This window comes from Lutra lutra, chromosome 12, assembly GCF_902655055.1.
Source record: "Lutra lutra chromosome 12, mLutLut1.2, whole genome shotgun sequence".
In the NCBI taxonomy this organism is placed as follows: domain Eukaryota; kingdom Metazoa; phylum Chordata; class Mammalia; order Carnivora; family Mustelidae; genus Lutra; species Lutra lutra.
In genome coordinates, this window is record NC_062289.1 from 94,832,870 (window position 1) to 94,854,712 (window position 21,843).

Below are 21,843 nucleotides of genomic sequence, written 5' to 3' on the forward strand. Positions count from 1 at the left end.
AGGAGACAGCTGGCTGGCATTCTCCAAGGGCTCCCCCCTTGTCAAGGGTCCCCCACCGGTGTGGCCTTTGGAGACGCTAGTTGCAACCACAAAAGCCCCTCACCATTTAGTTAGCGTGTCCAAGGCTCTCCGATGGGGTCCTCAGCCAGTCAGTCCCTGGGCACAGCTAGAAACACCTGCAGGAAAAGGACAGAGAGGCAGGGGTTGGAGCCAGGTCTGGAGTGGGGGTCTCGGTGGACTCAGAGCCAGAGACAGGCTCTGTCGTCACTGCTCCCAGTGCACAGAGGAGGAAGCAGAGGCTCAGAAAGGCCGAGTGATACCCAAGGGTGGAGGCCGGGAAGTGGCTAAGCCCCTCGAAACCAGATGAAGTGCCGGACCCTTCATCCCAACCTCACCCCCACCCCACCCAGCACATCCACAAGAGGAGGGCCTGAGTCGGGGGCGGGTGCAGGGGAAGGCACGGGAGAGAGTGCGCACACGGCTCCACGCAGGTCTGCTGCCAGGACAGCCCAGAAAACACCATCCCGTTACCCGGAAGACAGAGGACAAATGGCCCTGAACACCCACTACATGCCAAGGAATAATTCCCTCATTTTGTCTTCCCAGGGCCTCTCAGAGGCTGGCATGGGGACTCTTATTTCAGATCTGGGGAAACTGAGGCCCAGAGAGAGAGAAGCATCCTTCCTCCCAGCGTACCCTGAGCTCCATGGGGGCCATGGATCACACACAGACCTGTGTCACCGCAGTCTGGGGAGGACATGGCCATGAATCCACTCACCGAGCACCTACCATGTGCCAGGCAACTTAAGTGGCACATGGGCCAATTCCCAGAACAACTTTGCTGGGGATTTTCCCACTCTAAGGAGGAACACCCTGAGATTCTGGGGAGCTGGCAAGCTTGGGAGGTCTTGGAGGTGTGCCCATGGGCATGGTTCAAACCCAACCTCGACCACCTGCCACCCATGTGGCTTTGGCTATGTGACCTCTCTTGGAGCCTTTGTTTCCTCATCCATGAAATGGGCACATGCGCTCCTTCGCAGGACGGATGTAAAAACTGCAGGCACCGGGAATAGGGCACATCAGCTCGGTGCTGGCGCATCATTAACCCTCAAAAAATATTAGTGATTCTGTTAGGGCCCCGTGGGGAACTGCTGAATTCCAGGCTGGGCTTTGAACATGGGGCTCTGATAGCCGGACACCCAAACACCTTCCACCACTCAAGCTCTTCCCATCCCGACACATGGGCTCCAAACCAGATGCTCAGCTCGCACGACTGCCAATCGATGCTTCATTATAAATAACTCCAGCCTTCCACCGCGGAAATGCACTGTTGGTCCTTAATGGGCTTGAGGTGGTATTTTATGGCAAAAAAGTCATCTTTTGTTTTTATTAAATAAAAGCCACTTGGATAATTCCCTTGAGCATCATAGGCTCAAGGGACTCAGAATTCGATTGTGACACCCCACATGGGTATCAACTTACTCCGCAGGCTGGGAGGACAGTCCAGACATGCCCAGTGAGGGGTTCCCTGGGGCTTCTTGTGACCCCTGGAATGCAGAGAGGAAATGGAAATAGTGCCCCCCACCCCGTAACTGGGGCAAAATGTGACCGGTGTTCAAGACCAGGTCTGCAGAACAAGGGCTCTCACCGTCACTACATGCTGCCCCCAAAACCATGGTCTGATGACAGTCACCGAGAGTGGCCTTGAGGACGAAATGACCATGTCCTCCTTGCCTATGCCAGCTTGTGCAGGCCCCAGGGACGTGGAAGTGCCTTCCTTGGGTCCCTTCCCACAGGGGCTCACGGCCAGTCACAAGGCACAGGACAGATGTGTGCTGGGGCCGGAGCAAGGCCAGGAAGCCCGAAGGAGCCTGGAGGGGGATGTCCCCCAGCCTGCGCATCTGTCCTGTGCTTCTTGCAGTGGGGCGGGATTATCTCCCTGCCCCCAGCATGCCTCCCTCCTTGGCTGTGGGGCTGGGGGGGGGGGCCACGCATCTGAACCCAAGAGGAAGGCGAAGAGGAGTGGGGATCCAGCACTTTCCAAGCATCCACAGACAGGCACTGGACACAGATAACGTCATGTCTGGCTCTCCAGCTGGGCTGGGAGCAGCTCGGGGGCAGAGGCTACGTCTTTTCATCGGTAAGCAGGGATGGGGGTGGGCAGGCTGAGGTGGCACGGGGTGACACTGACATCCTCTAGGCATGTCTGTCCGTCCACCCCCTCAGCCGACTAGGAATCAAGTGAGTCAGTGTCCCCAGTTGGCTTGTGCTCTCCCCCTGAGCCCCTCAGCCCTCCCCGGGGGAGTATTTCATCACACACCTGCCCTCGGCCTGTCCCAACACACATCCCTCCCCCCCGAGCCTGTTTCTACGCCAGCCCAGGCCATAGAGCAGGGGGTCAAGGACACAGACTCCGCGGCCCAACCAGGCTGCCAGCTCCCAAATCCTGGGTCTACATGAACCTCCTGTGACCATGGGCGAGTCAGTTAGCTTCTCAGCACCTCAGTTGTCTTATCTGTAAAATGGGTGTTATCCCCACAGTCTCTAACTCATGGGATGGCTGTGAGGCTTGAATGTCACCTGTGAAGCTCTTAGAACAGGGCAAGCACTATGCTTTTCCGGTCCCAGGATTCTACTCTTAAGGCCCTCCTAAAATGAACTTTGCCTGGGAAGGGAGGAGGGGTTGGAAAGGCCATAGAACCCTCACGTCCTGCCCGCTTACCTCCCCACTTCTGGGTTTAAGGGCGGATCAAGGGTGACACAGGCAAGGATTTTGCTTCTCTAAGTTCTAATCTCTTGTCCCTCAAATAGGGGTAAGAGTGTCTCCCTCGTGTTGTCGGGAAGGTCAGGTGAAGCGGCAGTGAACCCTTGGCCAACAGTAAATGATAAAGAGCTATAAAGTTCTAGTTATTTGTGTTCCTTCAACAAACAGTCAGGAAGCTCCTGAAAAAAGCATGTGTAACTACAAATGCGTCTTCTCTGTATACACACAGCCAACATTTATTGGAACGTTCAGCATACGCCCAACACTGCTCTGCCAGGCTCCATGCAATGCTCCTGACAGCCCCGAAGGGGTAACTCTAACTGGCATGTGCAAAAAAATGGAGGTTCAGAGAGGGGAGCCGACTCACCCAAGGCCACACAGCTGGGAAGTTGGACCTCCAAGGACCCCAGTGAGCAGTGTCTTGGGCTCCCCCTGCTTCCCTGAGGGATTAGCGGTCCCCAGTCCTGCCACTCACCCCTTGGAGCTCTTTAAGCCTTCACTTTGAACCCGGAGAGCTCAGACCTTCGTCACATTCCTGCTCCTCCCATGGAGCTGCCTTCTCTGAGCCACCGTGCAGGGTTTCCCTTCACCTTTCCTTCGCGGTGCCTACACGTGGCTCCATGTGACAATCACACCTACGATGCCGTGTGTATCCCAGTCCGGACCCACGCCCACCCACTGCCTCTATCGGGCGCCCTTTAGGAAGCCCCCTGCTCAGTGAGAAATGCCCAGGAGAATTCAGCAAAAGAGCAGCAGTGCTTCTCCTGAGGAACTGGGCTATTTCCTCATTCTTAGTAATTCAGGTGCTACAACATCGCATTTCCCTGTTTGATGTGGCCACAGGGAAGCTCACAGTCACATTCACAGGTCAAAGCCAGCAACCGCGTTGGCCTTGCTGCTCCTCAGGCATCTGCACTGGTTTTGGTTGCTTCTTAGGTGTCCGTCTATTGATACTTTCGATTGGTTTTAGTTCCTGGTGATAAATAAGAATTGACTGGGCGCGTACAATAGCCCACGCACTTTGTAAATACTTTCATTGCATTTGCTCATGCATACCCAGGAAGCCCGGGAAGCAGTGCTGCTGTCACCTCCCCATGTAAAGGCAAGGAAGTGAGGCTACTGTCACCCAGTCAAGTAGTGGCCAATTCACACCCAGGATGAGCAGACGTTGAGCCCTGCTTTTAGCCACTTGGCTTTCCAGAAGGTGGAGCACGTCTTTCCATGTCTGTTCCCACACCTCCTCATGCCCTAGAGCGTCTTACTCATTGCTCCCCTTTTCCTAGCCTGTCAAGGAAGCCACTTCCCCAGTTCTCGGGACATCTGGTGGAGGCCCAGGGCACATCGTTCATCATAGCCCAGGCAGGCAGGTGAGCCTGTGGCCAGCCTGGCCCCTTTCCACCCTCAGCTCCCCAGAGGAGCCCAGGGAGCAAACAGGCCGCTCGGGATCACTCTCAGATTCGGCCTGTGACCCTGACCTTACACCCATTTGAAACGAGGCCTGGAGCTGGGCAGCTCTGAGGCCTCTGGGACAGACTTCCCCAGGCCACTGAGACAGTGTCCTGCCTCCATGCCCTCTCCTCCCTGGCATCCCCTCCTGGAGACCTATGGGAAGTGTACAAAGGAAAGGATGGCTTTCTTTCCTTTTATGGCCTCAGCTTGCCCTCCCAGCAGCCCTGAGAAGCCGCAAAGCAAGTGTTCTTATCATTCCTATTTGTAGGTCCTGCAACGGAGACCCCTGAGAGAAGCAACTTGTTCAGGGATGGTCTTGCACCACCCCCCACAGCCTCCAGAACTGTGAACAGGAAGGTTTGAGGCTTCAGCCCCATAGTCTCTGGCATTCTGCTACAGCAGCCTGGACAGGGGCCGAGTCCTCTCGGGGGCTCCACCGCGATCCCAGTGCAACGGGGCAGATCCCAGGACCAACCCCCAGGCTGCTGTGAGGCTTGAGTAGGTGGGGGTGTGTTTTGGGGTGCTTGGGTGCTGCCTGGGGCACGAAAGCTCACCCCTATAACTAATGGATCATTTCTTGTGTGCTGGACAGCGGACCACACACTTCACGCACGCATTACTCACCCCTCACGACAAAACTCAGGTGCCAGGACATGAGCATACCCATTTACAGATGGGGACACGGAGGCACAGGGAGGCAAAGTAAGGTCTGTGAAGCACTGTAGACATATGGGTAGAGCCTAAGGCCACTGATGTTGGTGTTTGTGGGGTGGGGGTGGGGTCAGCCAGAATCAGCATCTGCTAGTTTCCTACTGGTACCCGCTTCTGAGCCCATTGGTCCCTCCAGCTCCCAGGCCTCTCCCTGCGATGCTGACCACGTCCTATCCACTGCCCCCCAGCACCTCCAAAAGGCCTGCAGGACAACAGATGCTCATTCTTCACCAGTACCCAGCTCAGAGCCTGGCACAAAGCACGCACTTAAGGGGCACGTGTGGCATCATCATTGACCGGACACTTCTGTGTGGCAGGTGCCAAGCCCATTAGAAATGTGGTCACAGGTAACAGTCCTGCAAGGGGGGAGGTGTCCTTCTCCCCCAAGGCTTTGGAAACATGGAGCGTCATGCCTCCTAGGGCAGTCACCTTGGGCAGCTGTAACGAAGGACCACAGCATGGGCAGTTCAAAGAACACAGACGTTGACTTTCTTACAGTTCTGGGGGCTCTAGGTCCAGGATCAAGGTGTTGGCAGGATTGGTTTCTCCGAGGGTCCCTCCCTGCCTCTTACACAGCCACATCCTCCCTGCGTCCTATATGGTCTTCGCTCTGTGTGGGTCTGTGTCCTGATCTCTTCTTATAAGGTCCCCCAGTCAGGAGGGATTAGGGCCCGCCCTCGTGAGCACCTCTCCAGATGCCCCGTCTCCAGACATAGTCACATTCTGAGGTATTGGGGGTTTGGATGTCAAGATATGAATTTGGTGGGGGGTGGGGGATACAATTCAATTTATAACACCTGTGTGTTGTCATTAGTGTTATAACCTAGCATTGCTATTTGTGGTTCCTCCAGATGGCTCACTCTGAGCACAGGCAGGGTCTTATTCCCAGCTTTATGCCTCATGGCCTCACCCATGCTGGGGCCCAAGCCCCCTGCCTACAGTGGGTTACACACACACACACACACACACACACACACACACACACAGAGGCCCTGCCTCCAGGGCTGCCTGCCTCCAAGAGATTTATAATCTCCAAACCCATCAAGGGATTGCCGTCTACAAAGTACAAAAACTCCTTCCTTCAAATCTAAAAAGAGAACAATTCCAACAGAACGATGGTCAAATGATACGAACAGGTAATTTACCAGAGGGAAACCTCCAAATGTCGGTGTATGACAAATTCACGCTCAAAGACATCCAAAGGAGAACCACAGCCAGATAACACTTAGTGCCTACTGGACTGTGGCACGAATGCAAAGCTGGCAAGGTTACCCCGCAGGCTGGCAGGGTAGGGGCACGGGTTCTCATGCCACACCATGGGTACCCAAGAACCCCTGTGCACCTTCCAGCCCCAGGAGGCACCAAGCACTGGGGACGCTCATGGGTAGTGTTTGGGGGTTAGGGGTCATGCCTTAGCTTTGGCTCTCCAGAAGCAAACCTCCAATGATGACCCCTGCAATAGTGATTTATCAAGGAAATGTTCCAGGAAAAATTGGTAAGGGAGTGGAGAAATAGGATCAGGAAGGGGAGGAGGCTGGACAAGGGTGCAGAAGGTGCCCTTGGCTCTTGCTTGTGCTCCGGGAACAATGGAGGTCACGGTCCAGGAGGCTGAGTATTTGTATCCCTCTGCCCTGCCTATGTGCATTCCCAGGCACTCCCAGCCCTTGAGGTCACTCCTCCCAACAAAGAGCGAAGGTGCTGGCTGTCAAGGCAAGAGACCATGGGGAGATCATGTGCATGAAAACCATCAAGGTTCCGGGGTGCTGGGGGTGGTGGGCAGCACAGAGAGGCGTCCCCTGATGGCTGGAAGCTGGAGGCCCCTGAATGTCCACTGTGGGAGACGGGACCAGTGAATGCTACGCAGCTGGTAGAAGCAACAGATTATCCAGTGTGTACACAGCAGTGGCATTCAGAGCATCTTAAAACCACCTAACCATAATAGCTCTTAAGTGCATTGAAAACACACATGCAAATGCGGCAAAGCACACAAAACAGTAACGAACGTTTTTGCAAGAACACTACCAAATAAAAAGATACACACTGAACGGATTACAATGGCCCTGTGGGAGCAGCGGTGGGAGGGAGAAGGATAGAAAATGAGGCTAAGAGGAAATGAGCACCGTGAAGGAAGAGAGGTCAAGTGCGGGGGCTTCCGGAGGCCGGTGACGTGAACGAGGATGGTTGCAGGGGTGTCCATTATGTCAGCCCTCTCTCATCTCCTGAGGTCCAGAAAAGCCCAGAGCAAACAGACAGCCCAAATCCTTGGCTGGCGTTCATGCTTGGGCAGTGCCCAGCCCACGCCTGCATCCCTGAATCCCCGATGAAGCCATGCTCGGCCAGCCAAGGGCCAAGCAAGCAGCCTTGGTCCTGCCCAGGGCCCTTGGGTACCCCCAACCCCGGAGCCTCCTCTCAGACTGGGAATGAACTTGGATGAGCCACTGGAAGCCCTGGTCCAGTTTAAGCTGGCTCCATGGCACCCAAGTCCTCATATTTCCTTGGCAATCCCCTCCCCTGGCCAGACAGATGGGGGCTCAAATCCACATCTGGTTCCTCCTGCCACAGAGAGCACAAGACCTCAGGAGGATGTTATTGGCTTCATTTTTATTAAAGAAACATGCATGTAGCCCTCACTACATTCTAGGCACCGTTCTAGGCACTATTACAAAGAAACCGAGGCCCAGAGAGGGTGAGAAATGTGCCCAAGGTCACAGAGGTAACTCAGGTACGCAAGGTAGGTCAAATGAGGCATTGTGTGTGGCTCCAGGCAGGTAGGCGTCATGCTGGGCTTCAAACTCAGCCTGCCACACTGCCAAACCCACTCTCTGTCCTCGTTCACCACCTGGCCTCCCTAGAACATTCTGGAATTCTCTGGTCTTTGCTCCAGTGGAACTTCCCAAGAGCCCCCACGAGGTCAGTCTGGCAGGGTTCACAGTGTGCATTTTACAGATGGGGCAAAACAGGGTTCCAGGTTCCCTACGATTTTTCTGCCGGGGACCCCCTACCTCTAGTGAATGGCCCAAACAGAATGTGTCATCATCCCAGGTGCGGCAGGAAAAGTCTTTATTTTTTTTTTTTTAAGATTTTATTTATTTATTTGACACAGAGAAGGAGAGAGATCACAGGTAGGTAGACAGAGAGGGGAGGAAACAGGCTCCCCCCCTGAGCAGAGAGCCCAATGTGGGGCTCGATCCCAGAACCCCAAGCCGAAAGCAGAGGCTTAACCCACTGTGCCACCCAGGCGCCCCACAGCAAGAAAAGTCATTTGGAGATGGGGGTGCATTCATTCGTGCATCCATTCTGCAAGCATGCATGGAGCCTGTGTCCTCCATCCCCCGACTCCCACCCCCGGCCCAGGCCTGGAAGCTGGGCTGCACCACCGGGGCCTTTCCCCATCCAAACCTCCTCCTCACACCGCAAGGGTGGCTGTCACCAAGTCTGCCTTCTCAAGGGGACAGCTGAGGCCAGAGGGGTTGGGGGTGGTCGTGCTTGCCTGAAGGCACACATCTGGTGAGCGGCAGTGCAGGGATTTGAATCGGGTTGGTCTGAGTCCAAGTCCCCCCCCTTCTCCAGCTGCTGCCTGCTGGCCTGTGTCCCCAAGGGCTCAGGGGACAGCAGGGCTGAGAGGCATCTGGGCAGCAGCTGTGTGCCTTCTGGTCCCCCTGTGTCTTTGCTCATGCCCCTGCTAAACGGGCACCCCAAGTCTGCAAAGGACTCACCGCTCCCTGTCTGTCTGTGTCCGTCTGTCAGGTCTCTCCCTGCTTGCTTGTCCTTCAGCCTCCCTCTTTCTCCTTATCCGTGCGTGTGCGTCTCTGGGTCGCACTCTGTCCTCTCTATAGTCTCCCTGTCTTCTGTCTCCCGCCTCCCCCTCTACCCGCCCCGCCCCATCCTCCCCTCTGAGAGGCTCAGTGGCCCCTCGCCTGTCCTCCCTCACCTCTGTGCCGACCTGGCCCCTGCTGCCAGAGGCCCTTCGCTCTCTCAACCCGCCGCCTCTCCAGCCACAGCACGCCTGCCACTGAACCCCTGGCCACGGGCCCAGGGTAGGGGCCTTATCAGGGCCCGTGGGTGTGGGAGCCCATCAGGGAAACTGGAAGCGCTTGCCTTGGTGTCTGGCCTGGCTGTCCTCCTCCTCTGCCCCTCCCCCACGGCCCACCCTGGCGGGCAGAGGGCCAGCCCCGATGCCTCTCTTCTAGTTCCCTCCAACCTCGGGAAGGGGACGCCTCTCCCTCAGAGGGCACCCCGTTTTGGGGCTGGAGAAACTGGGGTCCTGACCAAGCAAGTGACCCTCCCTAAGCCACAGAGAAGAGGGGCTCAGTCTGTCCTATGCGTAGTGTGTCCCCCAGAGCCTAGAACTCTGTCTGGCCCACCATACGCCCTCATGCCTCACCCCTCTGGAGCCTCCCTGCAGAGACCTACAAATAGAGGCTCACTCAGAGAGGGGAGGTGGCCAAGCCGGGCTCCCGTGGCCTTCAAGCCTTCGCCTAGGACTTGAACCAAGGATGCTTTGACCCCCAAATCTTTGCTATTTCTACTTGCTCAAGATCACAGCCTCAGCCCGCAGCTGAAGTGTCAGGAGGCCTTCCACATGTGGCTCCTCCTTCACAGAAGTCCCTCCCCACCGGCATCCTCACCTCCCCCCTCCCACCCCTGCCCTCCTGCCCCCCCCCCCCCCGCAACCTCTCACCCCCAGCCAGACAGCTTCTGTAGGTTCTGATGTCAGTCCGCTGCAGGGTCTCCTGGCTACCCCCACCTACCAGTTCCCCACCCTCAGGGCAGAGAGAAGGGCCCCTGGTCCCCGACAGATTGCTCTCAGGGAGACACTAGGGGTTATAGTGCCTGGATCCCCAGCTCGGAGGGACTCAGGAGCCTCAAAACCACACTGCACCGCAGATACTCCTGCCGCAGGCTGGCCGCCAGCCCGGGACAGAATTAGCTCTGTGTCGGAGCAAATTTCCTCCCCGGTCCCACGCCCACACTTAAGAGCTCACGCTGAGTCACTGCAGTGAACTAGAAAGTGCTGGCTGCCTAACAGTCTGTCCCATTTTCTTTTGGCTTGGGTGGGCCCATGTTTGAGCTGAGGACCCCGTAGGAGGGCCAAAGCACGGAGCTTACAGCCTGGGACCCGGACAACCCCCTTGCACAGAGACCAGAGGCCCCAGGCAACCCCTAATGGTGATGAGTGCCCAGAAGCAGGAGACCCCCAAAATACCCACTCCGCTGTCTGGTACCCCTGCCCACTGGAATGCCACTCCTTCCTCCCCAGCATGCTCTGTCTGTCCCCATCTAGTCCCCCCTGCTCTGTGTCCTAGGGTTCCCCTTGACATCACAAGGCTCTTTGCCCTCAGACCTCTAGTTGAGTTTGATCCATGAGAGTCCCAGCTGGGGGGAAGAGGGTAGGAAGAGAGAGGGGTGGTCAGGCTCCCTCCCCGTTTGAGCTGGTCATTTGTTTCCTGCTAAGACCTGAACCAGACTCTCCCTGCCCGCCTCCCGCGTCTATCAGATCCAACTCATTTTGTTCCCACACAGCTCCCAGATCTGCCCATGACTTCTGCCCAGCAGACACTGGCCTGGCTGACGATGAAGTGTGGCCACTGCCTAACCAGCCTCTTGTTTGCACTGTGATTTCATTTTCCAACTGGCAGCCGGAGAGGTTGCAACTCTCTGCTTCAAAGCCCTCCTTGAGAGCAGCACCAACTCCTCCCCAAAGTCCCCCAGGCCCCTTCCTATCCTGGGACTGGGCCTGGGCTGGACCCCGGCCCCAGATGAGAGCCTGACTTGGCATCAGGTTCCAGTGCCCAGGGAGAGCAGACACTTCCTTGCAAACCTGGCCCCACCTCGTAGAGGAGAGCCAGCAGCCGGGCTTGGCTGCATAAGGCTGCTAGCAAGAGTGCTTGGGGGGACACCTCTCCTTCCAGGCTCAGTGGCAGCTCTGGCCCCACTAGTGGGTCTGATGCACAAACACCATGTGTCCTCCCAAGCACTCAGCTTGTGCCCAAAGCCCCCAGACAGATAGCCTGTGCCTCTTCCCATAAACACTGCCCCAGCCCCTGAGGTGACCTGTAAACAAATTCCTCCCTGCTTAGGTCCCCTGAGACTAGGAGGCCCAGCACCCGACCCGCCTAATCCCCTGAAATCAGCCTTGAGTCCGCTCACACAAGCAATCCCCAAGCTGTGTACACAGTTTATCTGGAAGGCGGCAGGCCCTGGGGGCGTAGGCATGAGCGGCTCAGGATGTGGTCTGAGAGGGCTGCCGGCGGTGGTCGCCATCTCCCCAGGCCAGGCGCTGGTGCACCACGTGTGCTCAGGGTCCTGCTCACAGCGTGGGCTTGGAGCCTTGACTCCCAGGGGCTCTTGGGTGCTCCCCAAAAGTCATCATCACAGCTCCTGCCCCAAATCCAGGCCAGCACAGCCCCTTCAGCTCCGAGGGTCAGAGTGAATCTGATACTGCCCCCAGGTGTGGCTTCTCCCCTGCCTCCTTGAGACCCCTGGGAGCTGGCGGCCAAAGGAACCTTCTCCATCAGCAGGGCCCCAACCTACATGGGAGACAAGAGCAAGCAAGCTGAGCCCCGGGCTCCTGCTTCTGGAGCCCTTGTTTTCAGCCTCCAGGTCCCTCCCTCCTTCTTTGTAGCTCCTGAAACTCACACCAGAGCCCCAGGCCAGGTATCTGAAACCAGATAGACCATCCCTGTAAGGAGCCCTGGAGCCCAGAGTGTCAGGGTTAAATAGTATTAATAATCATCATCAAAATAATGATATTTTACTGAGTACCTACTACGGGTGCCAGGATGCTGAGAAGCACCTTACGTACACCCCCTCACACAAACCCCGTGGGGTGGTAGGCATTATTATGACCCTTTTAGAGTTGAAGCAGAGGCCTAGCGAGCTTGAGTCTTACCCAGGGTCACAGGGCTACTGAGAGGCAAAGGTCTTTATACTTCTACTGGTTTTGCTTGGCACATGTCCTTATTTAAACCCCTGACACTCTGGGGGCCTTGGTTTCCCCATCTGTGCAACAAGGAGGTTGGAGTAGATGGTGTCAAAGTCTCCCTTCCAGGTTTAAAAAAATGCCGTAGTCGAATGGGGCATGGGTCTGTCTTGTGCCGATAAAAAGACAGGGTGGCTCAGCTCCATGCTGTGTGACCCCGAGCAAATCACTTTCCCTCTCTGAGGGGCCACGCGTGGTTGGGTTGCTTATAAAATGGTAATATTAAAACCTTCCTTTCAGGGGTGCCTGGGTGGGGCAATTGGTTAAGCGTCTGGCTTCTCGCTTTGGTTCAGGCCCTGATCTCAGGGTTGTGGGATTGAACCCCGTGTCTGGCTCTGCTCAGCATGGAGTCTGCTTAAGACTCTCTCTCTCTCTCTCTCTCTCTCTTCCCCTGTCCCTCTTCCCCTCCCTATCACGTTTTTTCTCTCTCTCTCAAATAAATAAATCTTTAAAAAAAAAAAAAAAAAAAGGTAAAACCTTCCTTTCAGAAAATCAGGGAGTCTGAGTAAAATCATCTCTGGGGACCCCTTGCAGTTCTAAGATTTCTGGCCCAGGGGTTGAAGGTCCATTAGAAGCCTCCCCTTCCCCACCCCGTGAGGAAGTCTGGGGTCCTTCTTGACTGTGACAAGGTGGTCTCAGGCTCATTCCCCCTTCCAAGCTACACACCAGGTTCAAAGGCCCTTCCTAGTTAAGCAACGAGGTACAAATTATCTTTTTTCCAAGATTCAGTGTTCCCGTCTGTAAAATGGGGCTGATGGTACAACCTCCCTCCTAGAGTTCTCATGAGCGTGTGAAAGCAATGACATGGGTGGACACAGTGTCCCCCCCCCCACCCAGCAAACATTCGTGGAGAAAATTCAGACGGTGCTTATCTGGGAGAACCAGCAGCATCCCTGTCCCCGGGGTGAAGAGAAAGCTGGGCTGAATCCAGCTAGCAGATTCTAAACCGAAGCAAAGAGCCACACTTCTAGAAACCAACGGAACTTGAAGACCAGCCTGGAATGTGCCTGGGGGCAGAGGAGGGATGGGAGCCAGGCCACAGGCAGTGGTTCCTCTGAGCCTCCTCCTCCGGGATCAGACAGCTGCCCTGGCCACTTCCATCGCCGCCCTCAGCTCAGTCTCCTCTCCCGTCCTGCGTCCCCACATCCTCCACGAGAGCCTCTGCAAAGCGGTTTTGCACTTGGTGAAATCTCTCCGCTGAACCCAAGCTATTGTCCTGCATCGGTCCACACAGAGCTGCACAGCGTCACCCAGAGCCAGCCCCAGGCTGTGAGGTCTTGGACCTGTTCCCCACATCTCTAACCCCCCATTTCTGTTTCTGGGGCGTGGAGATCACCCTGCAGGCTGTGAAGATCAAGGAGAAGGCCCGACAGGATGCACCTAGCAACACAGCCAGCCCTTGCGGGGTCTCACGTGATGCTGAGTTCCCCTTATTCCCATTTGACAGATGGGAAAACTGAAATTCAAACAAGTTTCATGATCTTTCCCCAGTTTACCCCGACAAGTGAGCAATGGGTAGAATCTGGCTTCTCTTGTGGTCTTTCCTGGAACCTGGTTCCAACCCACTTAGAGCTAGGATTGGATCCCAGCTCCGGCCCTTATAGGCTGTGTGACCTGGTACGAGTTGCTTCACCTCTCTGAGCCTCATCCCTGGCATCTGCCTCCAGGAGCTGTGAGCGTTCAGTGACACGAGGCTGGCGAAGCCGCGGGCAGAGTGCCTATCACAATCACAAGGACTTACAAACACCACCGGCAAGGTAAAGCCTGGGAACTGCATTCCCACTGCTACCTTGGCAGACCTGCTATTTGAGGGTCCAAGGGGAAGTTGGGAGGGCGGGCACCTTCTCTGGAAGCCCTCCAAACAGGGTCAAACGTCGGGGAGTGCTGGCTATGCTTGGGTCACCGACAGGCTGCAGCCTCGGAACCTGGGCCCCTTTCCAGCCTTCTCCTCGTGTCCTGTTTGCTTGTCCCCAGAGCCACGCTGAGGCTCCCAGCACATCTGGTGGAGGACAGCCCTCCCGGGCCCCTCCCTGGCTGCCCAACAGCCCTGTTCACTCCAGGTCACCTTGTTTCCGAGACTTCCTGCCTCCGGCCTGGAACATTCTCCTCCATGGCCCTGTCACAGGAGGAAGTGTGCTCAGCATGGGCCTGGGGTTCCAGGAGTGCGGTTTGGCACCTTGGCCTGGGAGAGGTCAGAAAGGCCTATTGGAGGGTGAGGGAGGGTGAGAGAGGCTGGGTTGGGGCCTCTCCCAGACAGGCTGAGTCAAACCCTCCGGGAGGCTGAGAAAGTTCCGGCAAGATGGCCTTGACATTGGGCTAACGGAAAGCTCTGAAGGCCGGGGATTCTTCCCTCCAGTTCTCAGATCCTCCTGTTTCCTTTGCTCTAACCTTCCAAGAAATATTTACTAAACATCTATCAGGCCCCAAGCCTGGATCTGGAAACTGAGGGGGTTGGCATTCTCCAGGGGGTTGGGGGTTGGGAACAAACAGATAAACAAAGGCACAATGAAGAAGGCCATCACCCCTGGAGCCAGAGAGCCTGGGTTTGAATCCCTGCTCTGCCACTCACCAGCTGTGTGACCTCGGGCAAGTCACCATACCTCTCTGTGCTTCAACTCCCTCATCTGAAAACTAGCAGGGATGCAGCTCCTCCCTCACAGGGTTGTTCTAAGGATTAAATGAGTTTACATTGTCAGTGTTTTAGAAGCAGGCCTGGCTCACCGGAAACACTATGTAAATGATGGAAAAATAAAATGATTACAGTGGCAGGTGGTGGGATGTGCTAGAGAAAAAATATAAATTTGTTAAGCATCTGCCTTCGGCTCAGGTCATGATCCCAGGGTTCTGGGATCGAGTCCCGCAACGGGCTCCCTGCTCAGCAGGGAGCCTGCTCCTCCCTGTCTTGCCTCCCCTGCATGTGTTCCCTCTCCCGCTCTCTCTCTGTCAAATAAATAAATAAAATCTTATAAAAAGAAAAAAGAGGAACAGGGCATAGAGATGGGGGAGAGGGTATTATTTTAGGTTGAGTGCTCAGAGAAGGCCTCTCTGAGAAGGTGACCTTTAAGCAGAAACTTGAATATAAGAAGAGGGAGACATGTGACTATCTGATTGAAGGCAGTACAAATAGTAAGTGCAAAGGCCCTGTGGCAGGAGCAGGTTTGACAGGTTCAGGAAACAGCACAGATCTGTGCATTCAAACATTAATTCAAAAGGCTGCTAGTGAACACCTTCTAAGTGCCACATTCCTTGCTAGAAGCTGTGGGTGTGAGATGGCCCAGTCCCCGCCCTCATGTAGGGGAGGTGGGCACAGGGGCATTGTTGATGCTCCTCAGAGCATCTAAAGTCCAGACTTCCAGTGAACTGGCCATATTGGGCTGCATCACAAACAGGATGGGGTTCTCTGCCATCTCCACCCCTCCCTAATACCTTCTTGATTCTGTGGCTATGAGCCAGTGGCAGTTCACCACAGAGTTTGCCCTGGGTCCTGCTGGTATAGAGATCAGAGAGATCTGGTGAGAAAGATGAGCCAAGTCATTCTCACTTCTAGCTGTAATGGGAGGGTGCAGATCTCTTTGCAGAAGTGACAACATAGTCCCTACATTACTCATTGTGTCCCCTTCCTGGCCGTTAGCAGCCAAGTTTTTGACCCTGGCTCTGTACCAAGCAAAGGCAAGTTGGTCGGGGAAATCAGAGGAAGCTTCTTGGTGGAGGTGACATTTGGGCTGAGCCTTGGAGGGTGCAAAGCCTTCACTAAGTGGAGCCACAGAAGGAGGGGGGCGTCTGTGCAGACAGAACTGTGTGCAAAGGCACAGAGGCTTGATCAAGTGTGGTGAGAGTACGTGTGGAGTGGGATGGCAGGAGGGAGGGCTGTATGAAGAAGACCCCTGCAAAGCACCAACTTTTCCCTGGGGGCAATAGGGAGCCATGGATGGTTTTTGAGCAGAGGGGTGTCCATTTTTCTCAAATGACCCCAGTTCTAACTCATACAGCTGATATGGGGGCTGTGCTGGAGGAGGGGAGGCTGAAGGCAGGGGACAAGCAAGGGGCCCTGGGAGCCGGGTAAGGATCCTTCTGCTAGTTCCCAGTCCAGTCAGAAGTAGCAGTCTTTGGAGGCTCTAGGAATTGGGGTCCCCTCAGAGAGCGAGGGAATCTGGTAATCTCCCTATTTCCTTCTCCTCAGGCCGTGTGGGCAGTTTTGCCTCAAGAGTTGTTTCCATGGCAACGGCCAATGCTCTAAGAAAGGTCTTAGATGGACAGACAAGTGGGGACCAGAGATACCCAGATGAGGCTTCATGGGAGAAGCCAGGTCACAGAGAGGGGCCCACACTGGCCAGTCCCGGGGACTGAGATTCATCTGCTCCCAGAGCCCCTGAAACCATGGATGCAATCTGGTCGCCATGATAATGCTGATTCCTCATCTCTCAGTCTCACTGACCTGGGGCCTTTCAGCATGGGGGTGAGGGTGAGTAATGCCAAGGGGCAGCCAGAACCAGCAACTCGCAAGAGATGCACATCTAAGACAAGGGTGTGAGGCAGGTAAGTGTGGAGACCCCCAGGAGATGAGTATGGATGCAGCCGAAGGAGCAGCGTCTGGGTCTAGTTTTGGGATTCCAGAAAGGCATCCTCCCCCACCCCAAACTGACATCTGGTAAACCCCCGCTGCTATGCCTTGAATTCCACCATAAGAGTTGTACTTTCTGGGGCGCCTGGGTGGCTCAGTGGGTTAAGCCGCTGCCTTCGGCTCAGGTCATGATCCCAGGTCCTGGGTTCGAGCCCCACATCGGGCTTTCTGCTCAGCGGGGAGCCTGCTTCCTCCTCTCTCTCTGCCTGCCTCTCTGCCTACTTGTGATTTCTCTCTGTCAAATAAATAAATAAAATCTTTAAAAAATAAATAAATAAATAAATAAATAAAGAGTTGTACTTTCTATTCCCTTCCCCCAATTAATTGCCATAAAAGTAGTAACAATAACGAGTGGCATGAACGCTGTCCCCCTGCCAAATTCACATGTTGGAGCCTCATTCCTAATGTGAGGGTATGAGAAAGCGGGGCCTTTGGGAAGTGATGAGGTCTTGAGGGTGGAGCCCCATGAATGGGATGAGTGTTTCCATAAGAGACCCCACAGAGAGAGCCCAAGTTCCACGGTCTGCGAGGAGACAGCCATCGATGAAGCAGGCGGCAGGGCCTCACCAGCCACCACATCTGGCGGCACCCTGACCTTGGACTTCCCAGCCTCCAGAACAGTGAGAAATCAATTTCTGTGGTTTATAAGCCTCCTAGTTTATATTTTCATTATAGCCACCAAGACAGACTAAAACAATGACTAACATTCACTGGAAGTTTGCAATGCACCAGACATTGCTCTAAATACTTCAACACACAAGCTCGTGCAATCTAGACAGTAACAGCACAGAGGGTATTACTGCTCCCATTTCAAGATGAAGAAGCTGAGGCACAGAGAGGTCAAGCAATCTTCCTGAGGCCACACAGTTAGGAAGGGGCAGAACCAGAATGAGATGTGGGCATCCACTCTATTCCTCCCTGCTCACCACTCTGGAGTTTCCTTCCACAACCTGTGCTTGTTTCTGGTGTCATGAAGCACGCAGAGCTTAGCATTGTGCGGCACAGAGTAGGAGGCCAGCAACATCTGCTCCCTTCCTCCTTCCTGGTGTATGGTCCCAGAAAGGAATCAAATATAAATCACTCCCCTAACAGAAGAAATGCTGCCTTTCTCTCTAGAAGTACCCCTTCCTGGTAACATTCAGCAAACCTTAGTTTAGCAAACCCTAAGATTTTGATGAGGAGCCCCTGGAATCCAGAGACAGCTTCTGGACTTCTACTTGCTCCCAGGTGGTGCCCGTTCCTGGGTCCCTCTGGGGAGTGACGCGACCATCTCTTCTTTGCGGAAAGCCAGCCCTCCCTCTGCCTCGTCAGGCTAAGGGGCTTGGAAAGAGATAACCCAGCCCCCTGCTCCAAGCCTGGCCAATGAGAATACCCCATCCCCTGGCCACCAATGACCGCTTCAGGAATTGGGCATAGGGGCCTGAAGTGGGCCAGTGAGAGCCTTCCCAGAGACTCTTGTCACCCCTTGGGCAAATTCCACCAGAAAACAAGACCAATGTGGAAGGAAGCAGACCTCAAAGATGGAGCAAGACCAAACATGCCTGAAACACTTGCTGGACAGATGAGTTCCTCCCAACCAATGAATTTCCCTTCCTGCTTTAGCCAGTTTGAGTTGGGATCCTATCCCCTGCCACCGAGAGAACCCTGCCTCACACACAGCTGTTCCAGCTCTGATATCTCAACGTTGAGGAGGGACCTCACTGCTACAGTGCCGGGACCATCCAAAATGGCAGCAGCTTGAGACAGAGAGAGACCTAGAGCCTCACAGACTTGCTTGCCTGACCCTACAATGTCCCACTGCTGAAGGAAGGGGCTCCCCTTCAGGTGCAATCAACTCTCCAGGGAAATCAGGAATGCCAAGGGAAGCCCAGAATCAGAGGGCTTTCCTTCCCTTCCCTTCACAAGCAAGCAAGACCAGGCCTTGAGCTGGGAGTCTGACACGCAGATGAATTAGACAACATCCCTCCCCACCCCCACCCCACCCCCACCCCACATCCCGGCCCACCCTGCTGTGGGGAGCTGGGAAAAGCAATCATGCAAATAGATGCCCGAGTCAGAGCTGACATTTACTGAGGGCAGAGGCTGTGGCCTCTGTGGCCTGTTCTGGCCAATGCTGCACCCCAGCCCCTTAAGTCATAAGTGACACACGGTGGGTGCTCAAAAAAAAAAATGTGTTAAATGAATTTGAAAGCTTCTTATGTGTGTGGCATTTTCATGTTACTAGCTCAGTCTCTATGTCAGTCTCAGGAGGTTAGAACTATTATTTTATTATTAGCCCCATTTACAGATGAAGGAGGAGAAATTCACTGAGGTTAAGTAGCTTGCCCGAGCCTGCCCAGCCAGGAAACTGCAGAAGTGGGATTAGAATGGGGACTTACAGGGTTGTGGCAGACATCTGTAGGAGACATGGCAGGAGCAGGGAAGAGGGAGGGAGTGGTTCTAGCTGAGGGTTTGCATCCTAGAGGGGACTGAGGGGACAGCAGAGCCACAGCAGGGAGGTGGGACCCAGGGAGAGGTGGGAGTTACAATTGTGGGGAGCGCTGTGTGCTTACAAAGTTCCAGAGAGGAGAGGCTGAGGTGGGGAAAAGCAGCACAGGGCAGGAGCCCAGGTGCAGAAAAGCCACAAAGAGAGAAAGAAAGGCCCCCTGAATGTGAGCACTGGTATCTGTTCCTCTTGGCCAGCCTGGGTAATGTCAGCAACCTCGGGTCACTGACCCAGCACAGGGCTGCAGGGCCTAGGGTCAAGAAGGGCTACCTGGGCTGGCGAGTGAAGGACCGCAGAGTCCAAGTCCTTCTAATCCCACCTGCTCCCTTGTGCACCAGGAGCCCAGTGCCTCCTAGCACGGTGTTTGAGACCTCTGGGGCCCTTACCCGGGGAAGATTCCTCTGCCTGGGGAGGCCCTGTCTCATTCCCTCTGCTCCTCCCAGTCCCACTGGGCACTCTCTTAGGAACCCAGGCAGAGCAGCCAGCAGTGGTAGCGAGAAGAAAGCAAATGCTCCTGCTGGGACAGCCAGGCATCTGGCTGGGTCTGGCCTTCCTTATCTCCCAGTCTCCAGACAAGGCCCCCAGAGATGGGGGGATTACCATCCCCATCTAACAGGTGTTGAAACTGGGACTCTGGAAGGCACAGGATCAGGATCACCAGCCACGCCTGGAACTTGGGTCTGTTCTAACAGATCCCAGCAGCAGTCCATGAGGCTGGTTGAAATATCCGTCTGTCCTGTCACAGCACGTCCAAGCATCCGCAGGGGAAGACGGCCCTTCCACTATAAGGCTGTGATGAGCCTTTCTTGTCTGTCAGACTTCCCTCACGTCTCACTAGCAAGCTTCTATGCACGGACTCAGAAGCCCTCTCCCGTCTTGGGGTCTTGGAGCACAGCTCTGAGCTGAGAGTAACAGAAACCAAAAGGCTGGCATGAGACATTAACTCCCACGTCTTGGGTGCCCACTGTGCACCCAGTACCTCTTCTCAGAACAACCCACCCACGTGAGAGCTTTTGCAGTCCCATCTTGCAGAGGCGGAAAACTGAGACACAAAGAAGCAAGACCACTCGCCTAAGATCCCAGAGCCAGGAAGGGGCAGAGATGGGATTTGAACTTGGTCTGCCCTGACACGAGGGCCCCACCTGCGGTCCCTGTGACTGTAGCTGACATTCTGTGACTTGCCTGCTAGAGATCCCTGGGCACAGAGCCCTGCGTTCTTATGCCTGCTGACCCCCACCCGGGCCCAGGGCTGGCAGGGCCACCGCGTCCCACACATTCCCCAACCCCACCTCCAAGAGCCTTTGGTGACTAGACTCACCCAACTTTGAAAATAGTCGCCACTCACCAGGCTCCTGGACAGGCAGGGGCTGCAGAGGCCTGTTCAGCCCGGTGGAGCCCCGAGAGATCCTGGAGCCGTGAGCTGCCCAGTTGCACCCTGCCCAGGCTGCTGGCCCTGGGCACAGGGGCCCTGGGGCATCTAGGCAGGTTCTAGCCCCTTAGAATTTCCTGGCTCCAGCCCAGGCGGCTGACAAAAGGGCAGGCGCTGCTGCCAGCAACTGGGACAGGGGAGCCTGAGATCCCACCCTGTTCCCAGGCGTGGGGGGAGGAGGAACGGGCTGCCCTCCCCCTCGACCCCGTCACTGCACCATCACCTTTCCCAAGGCAACACTCCAGCCTTGCCCTAAGGAAGGGTCTTGCTGAGAAAACCACCCCTCCACCCTCAACGGAAAAAACAGCTGGTTGGAGCCCAGAGGAAATTCCAGGATCTCCAAAGCCGTTGCTAGAGAGGCTTTAGGATGGAGGGGTCTGCCCCCCTCCGGGTTACAGCGTAAGCCTCACCAAGCGGCAGCAAAGCCAGATGCTCAGGCCGGCCCAGCCCCACGCCTGCCATGCCACCTCGGGCCACAGAGCCATCGCCTCATCTGCAAGGTTGGTCATTGTAAAAACTATGTGGGATCCCCAGCACAGGGTGTATAGGAGATCAGCCATCCAGTTTGGGGGTGTCCTGCGAAGCGGTGCTTCCAGAACGTTCCAGGCAAACCAGGATGGATCAGGCAGCTTCCGTAGGTAACGATCCTGGCCCCAACACACATGCCCCTGGCTGTTATGTTTACAGAGGGCTATTTCTGGAGGCAGATAATACCGAGTTGGAATTCTAGCTCTGCCACCAGAAGCTGTTTTCTTCATTCGATTACTGTGACAAATCTCTGCGGTGGGCCAGGCGCCAGTCTAGGTATGGGAATGCCGCAGAGAGCAAGGTGTGCAAAGAATCGTGTCTGGCAGAGCTCACCTCACGCAGGGATGAGACACAAGTCTTTGCACCCAAGGAACGAGCACGCGGGCGACATCGTGCAGGAGTGCCCGCGGCCAGTCTCACTGCCTAGCGTCGCTGGAAATGGAGGGAGACTGCCCCTGGGACCGTCCCTCAGGAATCCTCTGGGCCCCCAGGTCAACACTCAGAAATAAAAGAATCCAAAAGAAATTCGCCCTGGGTTCTGCCAGGTTCCAAGGCAGGTTACTCCTCTTTCTTCACCCTCTCCCAACCCCTCCACAGCAGAACTTCCAGAAAAACCCATCGAGTCATTAGAAAGTTCTTCCTTTTTGGACTAAACTGAACTCGGAGCAACCTGTCATATTCGCCTCAAGCTTGGATCAGCCTCCCTAGAGTCACACGGGATAAGCTGGCTACCTCCTTCCCACCCCTGCCCCCAAATGAGGGTCACTTCCTCACTTTTAACGTGGGCCAGCACTTCCTCTGCAACATTCTTAACCCCTTGCCTTCTGGCTCTCACCAGCTGGGATGTTCTCTGTCCAGGCAGAAGGAGGAGTGC

General features: G+C 55.3%; 1 protein-coding gene across 7 annotated transcripts in view; it reads right to left on the reverse strand.

The window, feature by feature from the left end:
* CMKLR1 (chemerin chemokine-like receptor 1) overlaps positions 1-21,843 on the reverse strand; it is a 46,601-nt gene that overhangs the window by 2,753 nt on the left and 22,005 nt on the right. For 3 of the 7 annotated variants that reach the window (XM_047697650.1, XM_047697656.1, XM_047697653.1), the window contains one exon: positions 104-176. In XM_047697650.1, the coding sequence (XP_047553606.1) occupies positions 104-106 (3 nt within the window). In that variant the 5' untranslated portion in view covers positions 107-176. Of the gene's footprint in view, positions 1-103; positions 180-12,781; positions 12,914-14,475; positions 14,574-20,330; positions 20,905-21,843 lie in introns of those variants that run through there. The other 4 variants (XM_047697654.1, XM_047697657.1, XM_047697651.1 and 1 more) reach the window with 4 other exon arrangements.